Here is a 14,429-nt window from a genome sequence, read left to right as displayed (position 1 = left end):
TGCCTGCCTGCTTCTGACCTGCAGTACGGAGTATGAGGCGAGGAGGGAGGGTATAGTACCCCAAGTAGAAACGGGAAGCCATCCACCAGTGGTTCGCATTTCCTGCTTGAATTTTCTTTTTTATAATTAATTAATTCCCTTGTCTGTTTTTTTTTTATCCTTGACATTTTGCTCCCTTGATACATGTCCTCCGCCATGTCAAAATCGTTTAATTTAGGTTACGAGACTAGCAAGAGTCAAGTTTGCTGATTATTATGCTGGAGACAGTCGTGGTCAAAATTGCGTGCAAATGGCGTGCTCTGTTCAAAGCGATCTTCGTTTCTGACTCGCCAATGAGACAATTTGTGACCAAATAGCAGAACGTGATCTCTTTCTCTGCAGTTTACATACTCGTAGGAGTAAACAACTCCGAGAATACTATATGCTCTGCAAGGATTTAGGTACATTGTGTGACCCTGTTCATTGACAAAAAAAATCTGGGGGTGGTACGGAGGTAAGGATGGGGAAAGTGGACTGCAGTACCGCACAGTTCCTGACCAGCTTTGTGGAAACTTGTTGGAAACCAAGGAGGCACCTTGGTGAGGAGATGAAAATGTAGATCTATCTCGTAACAGTTCTGTCCACCTGCTCCCTCAATGGCCTCCCTCTCACCTGAGGGGGGAGCAACAACAGTGGTAAAAGGCGTCAAGTAAGAAACAGGTGGTTTTATCTTGCTCTGCTTGTCTTGGCGCCACACCCCTCAATCATGTCTTGAACTGATAAAAGACGGCGGCAAGCAGCCAATAAATGCCAGGCAACCCGGAGAGAAACGGACCCATTTCAAGGCAGTCGGGGTGATAAAGTGGGTGCAAGTCTGATTGGCCCTATGCAATTTGCGACATGAAGGCGTCTGTACCGACAAATAAGGACATTCTACTGTAGTTCTAGTACTGTACGGTACAGTAAAGTAGGTGAGCTTTGGTGAAATATGTAGCTGCTAGGTACTCGGTCCATCACCATATACCATGTACCCAGGATACATGGCTACGCAGTAGTTAATCTCCCGGCAAAGTACGTGTTCTTCATGGCTCTACATGTTTGGCTTGCAATCCTGTGTCGCTGCTGTAGACCCCAAGGGTCTCATAATTAGTGGGTGCTAGCACGACAATGAGGCAATACAATATAAACCCCTCTCTTATGGTATGATTGCCAACATGATAGAAATGTGAGAGGTGACAGGTAGGGTTGCATCAAATCCTGTGAACGGCGCATATGTTAAAACTACCCGCTGTGACCCCAATTGTTTTTGCCATTCTTTGATTTGTCTCTGGCGGGAATTCCAAGTGAAATGACCATGGTTCACTCTACGCAATTCAATATACGGTACATTTTGGGCAATGCAGCCGGCGGGCAACCACTTTAGAGAACTCTTAATGGCCCTGCTGTCGCCACCACCTTTCGAAAAAACCGGCTGGCTCTTTATCTCTGGTTATCCGTTCTTGTCTTTTCCATGTCTTCCTTATGGTGCAGCTGATGCAGCCCCAGTCACATTACATTGGGTTTATTAATTGGTTTTGTGAAGAAAGCCCCCCACGCTTCATTTACCAATCAATCAGTTCAAACAATGACAAGACCGTCAAATAATGGATGTCAGTTCCAGATACAGTAGGTAGAGGAAGAGGGGGATAAACCCAAAACTTGACGAAAGTCCTTGACAACCTTTTTTTTTTTTTTTTTTTTTTTTTAAATCGCTTCCCGTGCCTGGCTCTCCTATCTCATTGCGCGATTGATCGACATTCATTCCGTCGCTCTTGATCGAGGCGTTTGGGTTGATTTGTGTCTACTGCGGTACGGAGAAAATCGGGGACACCGCCCAGATCTGGATCCCATTCTACAGTACAGCCACTGGTTTTGGTCGCACGCGCCCTAAATGGCGAGCAATAGTACGTTAATCGCCTGACGGGCTGCAGTAGTATGCTGTGCACGATTGTTCGTTCTCAGGCGATGGGTGAGACCACTAGCAGCCCGCGTGAACAGTGTAATTTTTTTTCCTTCCTTTGTTTCTCCGGGATTGCTGATTAAACCAAGATCAGTGGTAACTACGTAGTAGGCTGGTAAACATAATCTCCATTTCATGCCTTGGATTGCTGCTACTTGGTTTTGGCGTTTTTTTTTTTTTTTTTTTTTTTTTTCGCAATGGGTCGAGACCCTCAGGAATACAGTACAGTATAATTGCCAATAACAAAAATTGCACCATCGTCCTCATCCTCATCTGCTATCACGAAGAATGATGATGCTCTGATATGGGTGGTGGGGGTTCACTGTGTACAATGGGCAAAACATGCCTGCTATTGAAACCATGGCGCAGTCCAGTCCCTTCACTCACACCCACTGTGCAGCGCCATGGCGATTTGCCGAACGTCAGCCTACTCATGGGTTTTTGTGCAGATTTTTTTTTTTTTACTGTCTCCTCGCAAAGGCTGATGTCCTCACACCCCCCTCATCCTCCGCAGAGTCACATACACCCACACCTGCTCCGCACTGGCCTTGTGGGCTCCACCAAAGGGCCAGTCTTTGTACCCTATCCGGCTATTCTGGGAGGAAAAAGGAACTTTTTTCTCACCCCCCTGGTAGCTCTGTGCCGGGGTTGACGGCGCTAAGCCAGAATGGCACGACCAGGGGCCCTCTATTGCACCACTCAGGTTTTTTGAGAGTGGATCCTATCTCTGTGTGGTCATCAGGCCAGCCCACTCACACACAGCTTGCTGAGGATCCATCCAGTGCGGTCATGTACCCATCTCACACCAAATTGGTGAATTCGTGCTCATCAGGTACAAGCTGATGCCTGCGCGCCCGACAAGGGTAGAGACGATAATTACAAAAGATCCAGCTCCTCCTCCTCCTGCTCCTCTCTGACTGTTGTTGCTCCTACAGGATATCAACTTTTTTTTATTCTTCCAACAACTTCTAAAATTCTTTACAGATTCTGCCACCGGCTTGGCTCTCTCGCTCACAAATAAATCATACAATTGAAACCTTGCAACACATCTTTATAATCAATCATCTTCGACAACCGATCAAGACTATTTCGACCAAGAACGTCGAGTCATCCTACAAAAAGATCGCAACAAGTGGTCTACAACACGATTCTACCCCTCGACTGTGAACTCCCATCTCAACCTCACATAATACGATACAATGGCTTTTGAAATCCAGTGGGATCACCAATTCTGTCTTGCCTGTGACAGGCAGACGGATGGTGCAACCTACTGCTCAGAATCATGCCGCCTGGCCGACTACGAGAAGACGTCCCCCTCCTCGTCCACACCCAACTCGGGTGCCAGCTCTCCAGCTCTGGCCGGTCCTTCCTACGCCTGGGGCTTCTCGAACATGACTTCGAGCACCTCATCATTGTACCAGTCACACGGTTTCGACTCCTCTGCCTCTCCACTCTACCAGTCGTACCAACAGCGCTCAGCGAACCCGGCGCCCGGCCAGACCCTTTCGCCATCCAGCTCACACGCAAGCCTCTCGTCTATGGGCAGCAACGCGGCTAAGAACAACGAGGCCTACCAGCTCTCAGAAAAGGCCAGGAGGGAACTCCAAGCGTACGCCAGCTCTTTTGAGCAAGTGAGGCTGCAGCGAAGGAGGTCACAATAAACGTCACAACCACATTATTAAAACCCCTGAACCAGTCACCGAGGCTTTCTGAGCCCAACATTATCAGCATTACGACATTTTTAAACGATAAAAAAAACGAAAAACCTCTTCTCAGTTCTGCTCGCATAGCCACCATACACACTTCACCACATTTTCCTTTGTTGTACAAGAAAAAAAAAGAAGCATGCATTTCACCGGAGCACGGCATCATCCAAAACATTAAAAGTTATTACACATTTCTTGACTTAGGCCAAACCAATCACCTTGATTTGGTTTCCTAGGTTGACGAGCATAGCTCGTTTTCTCTTAAACATCTTTTGTCATTTTTGTTCATCAATCTTCTGGACGTCCTTTCAACAACAGTGAATGGGATACGGATACGGATACGCCGGATGCGCTGCCATGCACACTCGTCCCCCCTACAGCACACGAACACGAACCACCCCTCCACCCCCTTTTGACCTTTAACATAGCGCTGGCATGGGCATCCGGGAGATTGACTTGTTTTTATATGGAAGGATACAAGGCGTTGGACACTGGGAATCGCATGGCACAAACAGAATGTCACTGTTGCCGCGTTGGACTCTTGGGAAACTTTCTGACACGAGATATACCCTGGCTTTTTTTTATTTACTTTTTTTTTACTGGGCGGAATGATACACCTGATTTGTTTTGGGAAATTCAAGAGGAGTTTTATAAAGCTACCGATGGCATCACAATATTTCTAAGTGCATTGAAAGAATGGCGGTGGATAGATATCTGGAGAACAAAAGCATCTGTCCACAGATGCTAAGAGGGGGGCTCTGGCGACCCATGTACGAATTAGCTGCAGCATACGAACTGCACTGAATCACACACATTGTTGGAGAATTGCTCAACAAGACAAAAATTTCCCTCCCAACTTGACAACTCAAAAGTCTACTACTACTTTACTGTGAGGGTAACATGACAAAGTTCTCTCATTGACCAGAAAAATTGGTGCACAGTGGCCGGCTAGGGTAGCTTCAATGGCATGGGCATGAAAAACATGAAGCTTGCTGAGGGGAAGCCCTGCTCGGTTTGCCGCCCTTAAATTCCAAACGATCAAACCTCGAATTCCAGCTATTTCCGAAAAAGGAGAGTGGGACAATTTGAGCCAAAGGGAACGGACGTCGATGAAAATATATAGCGGCATCCTCTTGGATGCATTAGAGATATGCAAGTTGTTCATTAACTATTTCTGCAGTACAAGAATTAGTGGCTTTTTATTTCTCCCCTCCCCTAGACCAATGTGACAAGAAAAAAAAACACTGCGTTCGTGGTACTATAGCAACCTTGAGGGATCACCGTACTTGGTCGTAGCACTAGCCAACGCAAGGCCAAGAGGTACTCAATGCACAACGCAACAAATTATTAGCGTGCCGGAGCCCAACACGGTATTCACGTCCCAGATGGGATTTCGTATCAAGGAAAGACCGCAGGCGAGAAAAAAGAGGGCTCTCTCTACATCAAACTGACTCTACGTTATGCAGCTGACCGCATAATTTGGGGGTTGGCTTGCCACACACCAGGTAGGTAGGTTAATTCTTGTTAGTGAATGCATGCATAGTCGTGTTTGTTTCCCTCCACAACTCGTCCATGCTAATATTAAGATACAGTGCATCTCCCGACAGAATTCTTGATGAGCTGTTCCTGGGGAACCTATACCCCAAATTACCTCACAGCTCCAGGCTCTAGGAGCAGCCTTTCTCCATATTTTCCCACTTTTGAAAGGTCTGGAAGCACTTCCTGGTGTTTCGGCTTTGATTTAACGTGAAGCTGGGTTCCCCATAGGCCTGGGAAGTCTTTTTTATCTGTCTGTTTTATGTCCGCTCGGCTACTATTCAGCACTAGGTACGGAGACAAATGACAAAGAAGAAAAAAAAGGAACAAAGTTTCGTCTTTACTTCCATGTTCCCGTCCGTTCACCCCTCTCGCTCGCACACTTTCACAGTACAGTACATAACCGTATCGCATTGCACCATCTCTTATCCACTTGGGAGCCAAGTGACGACATTTAGCATAGCCGTTGCATCTCTCAGCTGTGACTGGCTGCAATTCAAGGTCCATCTGGTTCCTTTCTGTTCTGCAATTCTTGCTTTTTTCTGAACATGAGGCTTGTGCAGGATCCACAACGATATCCGCTACAGAGCCTTATTTTTATTTTGCTAGCCAGTTTTCATGTGACTCTTTTACCTTGTTGGAACAAAAGGACTCGTTTTTTTCCACATTTGGGAACTAAGCCCCCCAAAAAGCTAACCTTGTGTGAAGTCTTTGTTGACTTGTCCAAGTTAGTCATGTAGTATTGATGAGTGATGGAGTCCGGGGCTGCTCTTGGATCCCAAACCAAAACAAAGCCCATTTGTTTTGCGATGCTTGTTTAACTTTGAGCCCCTCTATTTTGTTCACTTTTTTTTTTCCTCCTTCCTTCCAACAAAGGACGGGAACGAAATGACGTCGTGCCGTTTTGGGCAACTTTTAGTTATTTTCTTTCCTTACTCTGCCCGCACAGCTTGTTTCAAAGCATTTGTGGTGCAGCCCCCAGTTCAAACTATGGGACACCCTTTCAACTTTTGTCGCAAAGACGCCCCCCCACGGCACAGTAGCAATGGTTTTGTACGACGGTTTGCGCCCTGTTGGCGTTTGGTTGATTGCTTTTTTTATTATTTGGCTTGCCTTTTGCGATCCACATCTAGTTTTTTGGTGCCAGATCGAGATTCTCGGTGAAACCCAAAAAAAAAAAAAAAAAAAAAAAAGGATTTGCTCAGCCAAAAGAGACAGTGCGTGCAAAGAGAGAAAACAGAATAGACCTACGCCCCCCGAGGATATTGAGGAGATGCATGTTTTGTCCTACTTTTTTCTTTCTTTCTCGAAATCATTCGATATGTACCACGTAATATGACGACGACCAGCAGATTCTACTTCTACCATTTCACAAAGTACCTTGACCCGGTCATAGTGCGGACGTTGTAATTACTGTACAGAACTCGCAATACTGTGCAGTAGATTCCTCGGGAGATAGTCCAAGGCTTTTTTTTTATTCCCTTTCCCTGCCAAGCAAAACCCAATATCAGGCCGCAATCCAAACAGGCTGATGTGAGAGCACTGTACCAATAGCAAAGGTTTATTCTTTCGTGTTACCACCTGGGAGTACTTTGGCTAGGTTTCAGCGGCACTCTCCCGCCAGCCGTGCCTTACTGGGGCTCTGTTTTGGGCCAACAGCAAGCCAAAATGTTTGAGGCATTGGTACGGCTCGTAGCCGGGTGGGGGTGATGTATTTTTTTTGTTATTTTTTTCCCCTCCTCTTTATTTTTTTTTTTTTCTGTTGCTCTCTCCGCCTCCAACAGGAACCTAACCATCTTGGCTAGGCAGATGAGCGGGCCTCATTTCAACACGTGTGCATACATACGATTACGGTCATGTCCGAATGCTGCGTTGTGGGAAGAAGTTTTTTTCTCTCCTTTCGTCTCCACAAGTGACAACTCAGCAGTAGAGAGAGAAGCCAAAAGAAGTGGCCCACATCCCGGAAGCGTGTGGGTTTTTGGCCCCAGGCAAGGCACCAGTGCAACCAAGGCCCAGTCAAGCTGAAGGGTGCCTGGCCCAATATGGTGGGGGTTCAGGTCCCACCAAAGCTGACTGGCTGTTAGTCACACTCAAATCTGATCCGAAGAATTCTAGAGGAGTCTGAACATTTGACGACCGCATGAGATGCAGACTCTTTTTTTTTTCTTTTGTGTGTATTTTGCTACAAATACGGTACGGTACAGTAGAGGTGCATTTTACCAGATGTGATATAACATCATCAAGGTATACAAGACCATTGGTTCGGAAATCGGGATTTTCGCAAAAGGCGTTAGAGACCCCGGCTTTGTTTGGGTTACCTCACACAAAAAAACAACAAGAGGAAAGCAGAGTCAGATCATAAGCCTTTTTTTCTGGCCTGAGCAATCACCACATATCGGCAGTTGAAAACGTGCTTCATTGACAAAGAAAAAAGAATAAGCCTGCCTCAGAGCTTGATCGCAAAGCAAAAAAAAAAAAAAAAAAAAAAAAAAAAAAAAAAAAAAAAAAAAAAAAAAAAAAAGGAATCTTGACCCTTGCAGGAACCTGATGAACCCTGAACCCTGCGTAGCGCCCTTCATTCTTCCCGTTGCCGCTGCCGGACTGATCGACGGCCGGGGGAGTGGAGTGACCGACCTTGACAAGGGCAAGAGGGGGGAAAAAATTGATGGACGGTAGTAGCCCATCGTTCGGTCTGCGCTGCAGGCACCCGTCCTGCCGTGTAAATCATCACGCGATTTGACTCAATTCTAGGGTAGGGTAACATTATTGTTTTTGCTTCTTGTTGTTTACTCCTGACTTTTTTTTTTCCTCACAGAAACAAACAGTGGGAAGTGGGAGAAGTTATTACCTAGTGTTAAAAATTTTGATTGACGCCAGAAGAAAACTAAAGAAAATTAAAAGATCAGACGAGATAGTAGTACTATCTGATACCACTTGCATGTGTTATTTTCTTGGTTTGGGTTCATTTGAATTTTCTTTGGTTCCTGTGTTTGGAATAAAAGGCATTTGTTGAGGTGAAAATGGTACGGTATCCAACACTGGCCAGAATCCACTTTGCGACTAAAATGCCGTGCCTTTTTTTTTGTTTTCTCCCTCAAACAGGTACCCCCAGAAGCATGGGTTTGTGGTTAGTCCAAAACATGGGATTAAATGAAAATGCCGTCTGTTGTAGAAATGTGTAAATTAAAACTCATCACCTCTGCTTCCGCCATGGATAGTTAGCCAAACATGGCTCCAGCCAACCAAACGTGGCCAACCCAATTTAAACAACTTGTTTCAGCATCGAACCATGACCATGGCAGTCTACCTATGTTTCTACCATCAAGGTTGGCTGATGTTGTCGAGCCATGAACATGCCGTCCGAGGTCGGCAGTGCAAAAATCCGTGATCGGGGCTTGACTTGATGCTTGCCTTCATGCCTTCCTGCCTGATAGATGCCTTAGGCAGTACAAGTAGTCGGGCTGCTAGCAGCGAAAAGCAACGGAAGCTGGTTAAATTCTAGTTCTACCATAGGTACCGGTTAAGTCAGCGCCTGGTGGAGCATAGTCTCAGAACGGTTCCACATACCAAGAGAGCGAAGAACGGAGTCACCTACCTCTCTATCACGCTTACGTGGTAATAGGTACATTGCAATTTGGAACACTGACAAAGTACGTCCCATCGCTTCTGGTACCGTACAGTATTTCATAGGCATGTCCAATTTCTACTCAGTACTAGTTCTAGTACTCCGTGTAATCGCTGTTGCCCCCCCACCTCGGCCTCTCCCTAGTTCTTGCTTCTGACGATCCAAAAGCCCAGACCTTCATGTGCTTCGGGTATTGGTGTGGTCTTGGCTTCCATGTTCTGATTTTTCCCAACCCCTGGTGTATGTACCCGCGAGAAGGTGGTAAGTAGTAAATTCGGTTGGGAGGATTTGCAAACCTGGCGCCACCCCAAAAAGCCAAGGCAGGACCAAAACAATCCTAACCTACCTACTATTACTGTGTGCAGTAGTGTGCAACCAAGCGGAAAACCGGACCTAACTGCGGTGCCACGCGATCTGCGACAAAGAGAGATACCGGTGAGAGAGTGTGTGTATGCATGTGGGAGAAGCCCTTTTGGTTTGGTGAGCTTCTTTGCACCCCTTACAAGAAGGCCTTGCATAGGCCCCGGGACAAGAAAAAAAGAGTGTCCACATGCCCAACCGCTGTCCTCTGGTTGGAGGCTTCAAGTCTGGAAAGGGCCCCTGAACAAAAAAAAAAAAAAAAAATGACGGGACTCCGGGCGTCGCCATCGTCAGGACGGCCCCTCCTCCGCCCAGCGGTTGCAGCAGACGTGGAACCCATTAGGGACCTCGTCGACGCGGCCTACTCGCACTATATCGCACGGCTCGGCAAGGAGCCCGGCCCGATGCTGGAGGACTACGGCGCGCTGGTGACGCAGGGCAAAGTGACGGTGTGCACGTCGGGGCAGCCGGTTGCGGCAGCGGCGTCGGCAAGCGGGCGTGGGGACGAGGAGGAGCAGAATCACGATCGGGAGATCCTCGGCTTGCTCGTCCTCGTGCCGCAGACGGCGGAGGGAGCGATGCTGCTGGACAACGTAGCGGTCGCGCCACGGGCGCAGGGCCAGGGCGTGGGCAAGCTGCTCATGTCGTTTGCCGAGGACCGCGCTCGTCAGGAGGGTCTCTCGGCGGTCAAACTCTACACGCACGTCCTCATGACTGAGAACATTTCCCTGTACGGCCGGCTCGGGTACCGCGAGACAGGGCGGGTCTCAGAGAAGGGCTTTGATCGTGTGTACATGGAGAAGAAGTTGTGGTGACGCAATTCTGCCCGCTCGAGCCACTTTCATCTCGTCAGAGAAACATTACGTAGTGGAGGCTGAGAGGGAGAAAAAAAAATAAAAAAAATTCGAACAAGCAATATCCCTTATTCACCTATCACTAGTATACAGTTATTTCATTTCATCGACAGAACCTAAAAAAGGTAGAGCCCCGAGTGCGACATGATCTGGAACAACGGTGGCTTAGGTGTGCCACTGATTCTGCTTTGTACTAGATGCAACTGCTGGTTGTTTTTTGGTGTCACGAATGTGGTATTGAGCTCATTTTGACTCGGCGAGTGCGCCGCAAAAGGTGCGAATGAGCACAATACTCCGTACAGTATCAAATTTGTAAGTTTGGCAGTGTATCAAAGCTTTGCCAAGTTATCTAAATTTCTCTAGTATTACGGTGTCCGTAAGGAGCCAAGGTGACAAGCGGTAGTGATATGAACTAGGAAGGAGCTTTGAAGCTTGGGGCAGAGCTCACACGAGCAAAGCACGGATCTTTGTAGTAGCTTTTTTTTTTTCTCTGGGAGCTACGGGTGGAAACAGGAGGGGAAGCTCCTACAGGCAGACAGACATGGAGACCAGGGGAAGAGGGGATAGAAAAAAAATCTTTCTCGAGCTCGGATCGGCTATTTTTTTTTCCCTTTCTTTCCGTCCACGGTTTCTTTTTTTTTTTTCTGTCCTTTTTAGCTTCATTGAGTCACTTTGCGGTGTGGTCTTTTTGTAACTGTCTTGTCTCTTGTCCTCTCGCCTAATAGCTAACAGGGAAGTACGTGTCACGACATATATCCAGGGACCCTTACAAATGACGGTCTGGAATCTTTCGCTCCAGCGGCGGTGAGCAGCAGGGGTACTAGAAAGAAGAAAAACAAAAAGAGAGAGAAAAAAGAGCCACACTAATGTAGTCCAAGCCTAGTGACTAAGCACGGATCAAAAGACAGTACGCGTAAAATGCTTTTCTTTTCTTTTTTGTTGCAAGGACTTTACTTGCACAAAATTGGCCTCGGCCGTCGATCAGAGGCTATGAGAGTTGGAGCTAATAAGCGAACGGGCAAACAGTTAGCAAGCCCCGTGCGAGTGGTTTTATGAGCCGCATTCCGATTCCGATCTTTTGGTGTGGCTTTTATTGTCCTTCGGTACAGGTTTGGCTTAGGGCACGACGCACAAGGAAGGTACAAGCACAAAAAAAAAAAACAAGAATTATGTCCCACCCACTTCTGCCGATATGCTTCGACCCGAACAGAACATTCGATCAGATCCTTGGCCCCCCTTCCGGTAAGGGAAAAGGACCCGGGACCCAGCGCACATCAATCGCTTAGTACTACATAGAAATGACTCCGATTGTCAAAGTTAAACCCTCCGGCATACGCAGCCGTGGTCCCAGTTGCGGGCCCTTCCGATCTTTCTACTGGCCGCGGAACATCCGGTCGACGGGGTCATTTTTTTTTCCTCTTCTGTTTCTATTCCTAACTTGGTACTTTACAAATAGTAAAACGAAAACGGGCTTGAACAAAAGGTCTGCCTGGGTGGAAAGAAGTGGATACCCCTTACAAGCGGCGCTCGGCTCCGCCCACCGTCTAGATTCGGGTTGAGGGTAGGAAGGTTATGCCGTCCGTTCCCTTGCTTCTTTTTTTTCGGTTTTTTTTTTTCTCATTGTCGGTGATGGGCTCATCCATGCCACAGATCCATTTTGGCTATCCTCAGCCCGGGCCCAACGTTTATGGCTTGGCTTGGATGGATACCTTTGGGAGTCATACATACCGCTTGCTCTTGCCATGGGTAACTTTCTTTTCCTTTATTTACTTCTACCAAAGTTGTAGGTACTTCTGTATGGCTACTAGGCTCACCCCCCTTTCGGTAATGAAACAACCATATTGGCTGCCTCATTGCACTGTACAGTGTGCTTTTTTTCTTCGACGTTTCTTTTGACATGCACTGAATCGAGATGGCACCGTATAGAATAGGCACAGAGCACACGGTATATCGTATCATGTGTAGGTTCTAGACGTCCTGCCTCTATCTCAGTACGGATACTCAATAGCATCATTAACAAGTTCCCAAAACACTCGACTTCATGCGATTGTGATTTCTGGGTCCACAACCAGTTGTTCGAATCCTCTGGCGAGCGCCTCCTCGCCACCGGCCGCCTCAATCTCCAGCTCAATGTCTGGTTGTGCCTCCCGGTACAAAGCGTTCTCTTCGCTTGCCATCTTGAAAGCGTGAGCCGCCTCCTCGTCGGTGATTATGTTCTTGGGAAGGCCAGTGGCTTCCACCTGGAGTTGGATGGCGCAAGACCGTTCAAGCAGCCCAAACATCCACCCGGCCTCGTCGACTGTCGTTCCCACGGTGAGCAGGCCACTGTGTTTGTTGTGGTTGATTCTTGTTAGTTTACTAATCAAGGCAGGCTTATACATGTCATGTATATATATATATATATATATATATATATATATATATATATATATACACACATATGTATATACATGTTCATGCATCAGTGGGCAAACTTCAACCCATATACTGATGGGATGGAGGGGTAGACTTAACTGGTTGATCATGATGAGTCCCTTGTTGGTGGTCCCCAGCGCCGCGGCGATGTTGTTAGCTTCGTCCTCGGCAAATACGATGCCTCCGTAACTGGTGTAGACGCTGTGTGCGTTGTGGAAGTTGCACACATCCTGCGTGAGCATATCCAGAGGCCTCCCAAACACGTACCACGCCCGCCCGGCCATGGTATGGGCGTGGCAGGCCGCATGAATATCGGGTCTCACCCTATGAACTGCGGCGTGACTATTTTTTTCATGTTTTTGTTGTTTTTTTTGTTTTTTTTTACTCGGTTAGTTGAGGGAAACAGCAATACAAAAGCCAAAGATAGTGGTGACACATGTGACATATAAAAACAAACTTACATGTAGTAGCCCGCCGCGTTGCCTGTGACCTTGCCCGTCGTCGGGTTCGGCTTGCCCGCCACGATGCGGCCCGAGTCGATATCCAGCGCGAGCATGTCTCCCGCCCGCAGCATGCCGTAGTGTTTTCCGAGCGGGTTCATCCACATCAGGCCCGGGAACTCGGGGTCCCGTACCGAGATGTGGCCCGACTGGCCCTCGACGAAGCCCTGCCTCGCCCAGGCGCGAAACGTCGCGGCCATGTGGATCAGAGTGTGTCGTCGCTGCTCGACAAAGGTCGGGAACGTGGGGATGCCCGGCATCACCTCCCCTTGCGAGATGGCCTGCAGCGGCGTCTCGTCCTCCTTGGCCCTGGCACCCTTGGACGACCCGCCGGCGACCGGCTTGGCCACGACCGGTGTGGCTGTTGCCGGGGTTTCACTGACTGCCGAGGGGGCCATTATTATTATTATTTTTTCCTTTGGTTTTTGTCGGCTAGTTTCTGATGTAAATGTTTTACTTAAAATTCAAATTCAAATTTAAATTTAGTACAAGAAGCGCTAGGTGTTATCTGTGTAATCAGCCCAAACTATGCAGGTTCAAAAAGATACCGGTCGGCCGCATTCGGAGCCGCTTGCCGATGCGGAGGACGGGCATGCCTTTCCATAAAATGTGGGGTTACTAATCACGAGCCTAATCAATCGACTTATAAAGGACTCTCTCTGATTGCCTAGATCTAGTTTCTATTCTCTGATCTCCGTTACGGACTAACATTCCCCCGTCCTGCTATGCCAACAGTCTCAGTGACAAATTCATCCAGCAATGTCAGTTCTCGGGAGGGAGAGTTGGTTGCAGTTCCAACCACTTTAACTGCCCTATTGATTAATGTTGTTGAACACTGTTTTCTGGGTTCTCCTCAGGGTATCGTGGCAACATATTGAACGCCGCCGCGCAATGAAACTCGCAATTTTCAGTCATTTCTACCGTAGGTTCGGTTACTCCTGCTTTCCTCATCTCGTCTTCCAAACACCTGTCAAGGCAGGTGGGATAATTCGAAGCGCCATCTGGCAAAAAAAAAAAAAAAAAGATCATTAGAGAATATTCAGTCTAATTTTCTGAATGTAGAATACTTGCAGGTATGCATCGGTGCCTGGCTCGCCGTGGGTTTTGGAGCCACGACTCGGCTACCCCCACTTCGGCCAACCCCGGGTCGGCGAGCCGCGAACCCGGCTTGGGTAAAACAAAACGCCAAAACAATAACTGGCAGTTGGACACGCATTATCACAGGAGGAAAGTTGGATAATAACGCTGTGTGTTTTCCAATATAGGTGGGAGGTTAAATTTAAGTGAAAGGTATGACGAAAGATAGGAAATATAGAGGAAATGGGAAGCCCAAATATAAAGGCTGCAAATAATTGTAAGATCGATAATCTCAAAACACAATCTAAGGTTGAATAGCAGATTAACACATTGGTGGTATATATATTTTGTATTAAACCTTATTTCAACAAGTGCTTT

The 14,429-nt window shown here is 47.4% G+C and overlaps 4 protein-coding genes across 4 annotated transcripts; 3 read left to right on the top strand and 1 right to left on the bottom strand.

Annotated features, from left to right (window-relative positions):
• Nucleotides 1–3,177: 3,177 nt before the first annotated feature.
• PgNI_05690 (uncharacterized protein) lies at nucleotides 3,178–3,639 on the top strand (the record flags this gene model as incomplete). The annotated part of the gene is made up of 1 exon (XM_031125721.1): nucleotides 3,178–3,639. The coding sequence occupies one exon, from the start codon at nucleotides 3,178–3,180 to the stop codon at nucleotides 3,637–3,639; it is 462 nt and encodes a 153-aa protein (XP_030983098.1).
• Nucleotides 3,640–9,468: 5,829 nt separating this feature from the next.
• Nucleotides 9,469–10,020, top strand: PgNI_05689 (uncharacterized protein; the record flags this gene model as incomplete). The annotated part of the gene is made up of 1 exon (XM_031125720.1): nucleotides 9,469–10,020. The coding sequence occupies one exon, from the start codon at nucleotides 9,469–9,471 to the stop codon at nucleotides 10,018–10,020; it is 552 nt and encodes a 183-aa protein (XP_030982274.1).
• Nucleotides 10,021–11,989: 1,969 nt separating this feature from the next.
• On the bottom strand, nucleotides 11,990–13,487 carry PgNI_05688 (uncharacterized protein). Its single transcript, XM_031125719.1, has 3 exons — nucleotides 12,936–13,487; nucleotides 12,574–12,816; nucleotides 11,990–12,384 (listed from the first exon to the last, which is right to left on the bottom strand). Exons 1-3 carry the CDS (start codon nucleotides 13,370–13,372, stop codon nucleotides 12,099–12,101), a joined length of 966 nt encoding a protein of 321 aa, XP_030982273.1. The 5' UTR covers nucleotides 13,373–13,487; the 3' UTR covers nucleotides 11,990–12,098.
• A 208-nt stretch (nucleotides 13,488–13,695) lies between these two features.
• On the top strand, nucleotides 13,696–14,372 carry PgNI_05687 (uncharacterized protein). Its single transcript, XM_031125718.1, has 2 exons — nucleotides 13,696–13,896; nucleotides 14,037–14,372. Exons 1-2 carry the CDS (start codon nucleotides 13,797–13,799, stop codon nucleotides 14,237–14,239), a joined length of 303 nt encoding a protein of 100 aa, XP_030982280.1. The 5' UTR covers nucleotides 13,696–13,796; the 3' UTR covers nucleotides 14,240–14,372.
• The last annotated feature ends 57 nt before the right edge of the window (nucleotides 14,373–14,429 follow it).

This window comes from Pyricularia grisea, chromosome I, assembly GCF_004355905.1.
Source record: "Pyricularia grisea strain NI907 chromosome I, whole genome shotgun sequence".
NCBI classification, from domain to species: domain Eukaryota; kingdom Fungi; phylum Ascomycota; class Sordariomycetes; order Magnaporthales; family Pyriculariaceae; genus Pyricularia; species Pyricularia grisea.
The sequence above is the reverse complement of the archived record's forward strand: the minus strand, read 5'-3'. Positions and strand labels throughout refer to the sequence as shown.

What these genes read in the sequence shown, in the direction of transcription:
- PgNI_05687 (XM_031125718.1), top strand. Translation starts at nt 13,797, where the DNA reads ATGTTGTTGAACACTGTTTTCTGGGTTCTCCTCAGGGTATCGTGGCAA. An exon ending in AATTTTCAGTCATTTCTACC is followed by an intron (nt 13,897 to 14,036) that starts GTAGGTTCGGTT and finishes TTCTGAATGTAG; the next exon opens with AATACTTGCAGGTATGCATC.
- PgNI_05688 (XM_031125719.1), bottom strand. Translation starts at nt 13,372, where the DNA reads ATGGCCCCCTCGGCAGTCAGTGAAACCCCGGCAACAGCCACACCGGTC. An exon ending in AACGCGGCGGGCTACTACAT is followed by an intron (nt 12,817 to 12,935) that starts GTAAGTTTGTTT and finishes TGAAAAAAATAG; the next exon opens with TCACGCCGCAGTTCATAGGG. An exon ending in GGACTCATCATGATCAACCA is followed by an intron (nt 12,385 to 12,573) that starts GTTAAGTCTACC and finishes CAACAAACACAG; the next exon opens with TGGCCTGCTCACCGTGGGAA.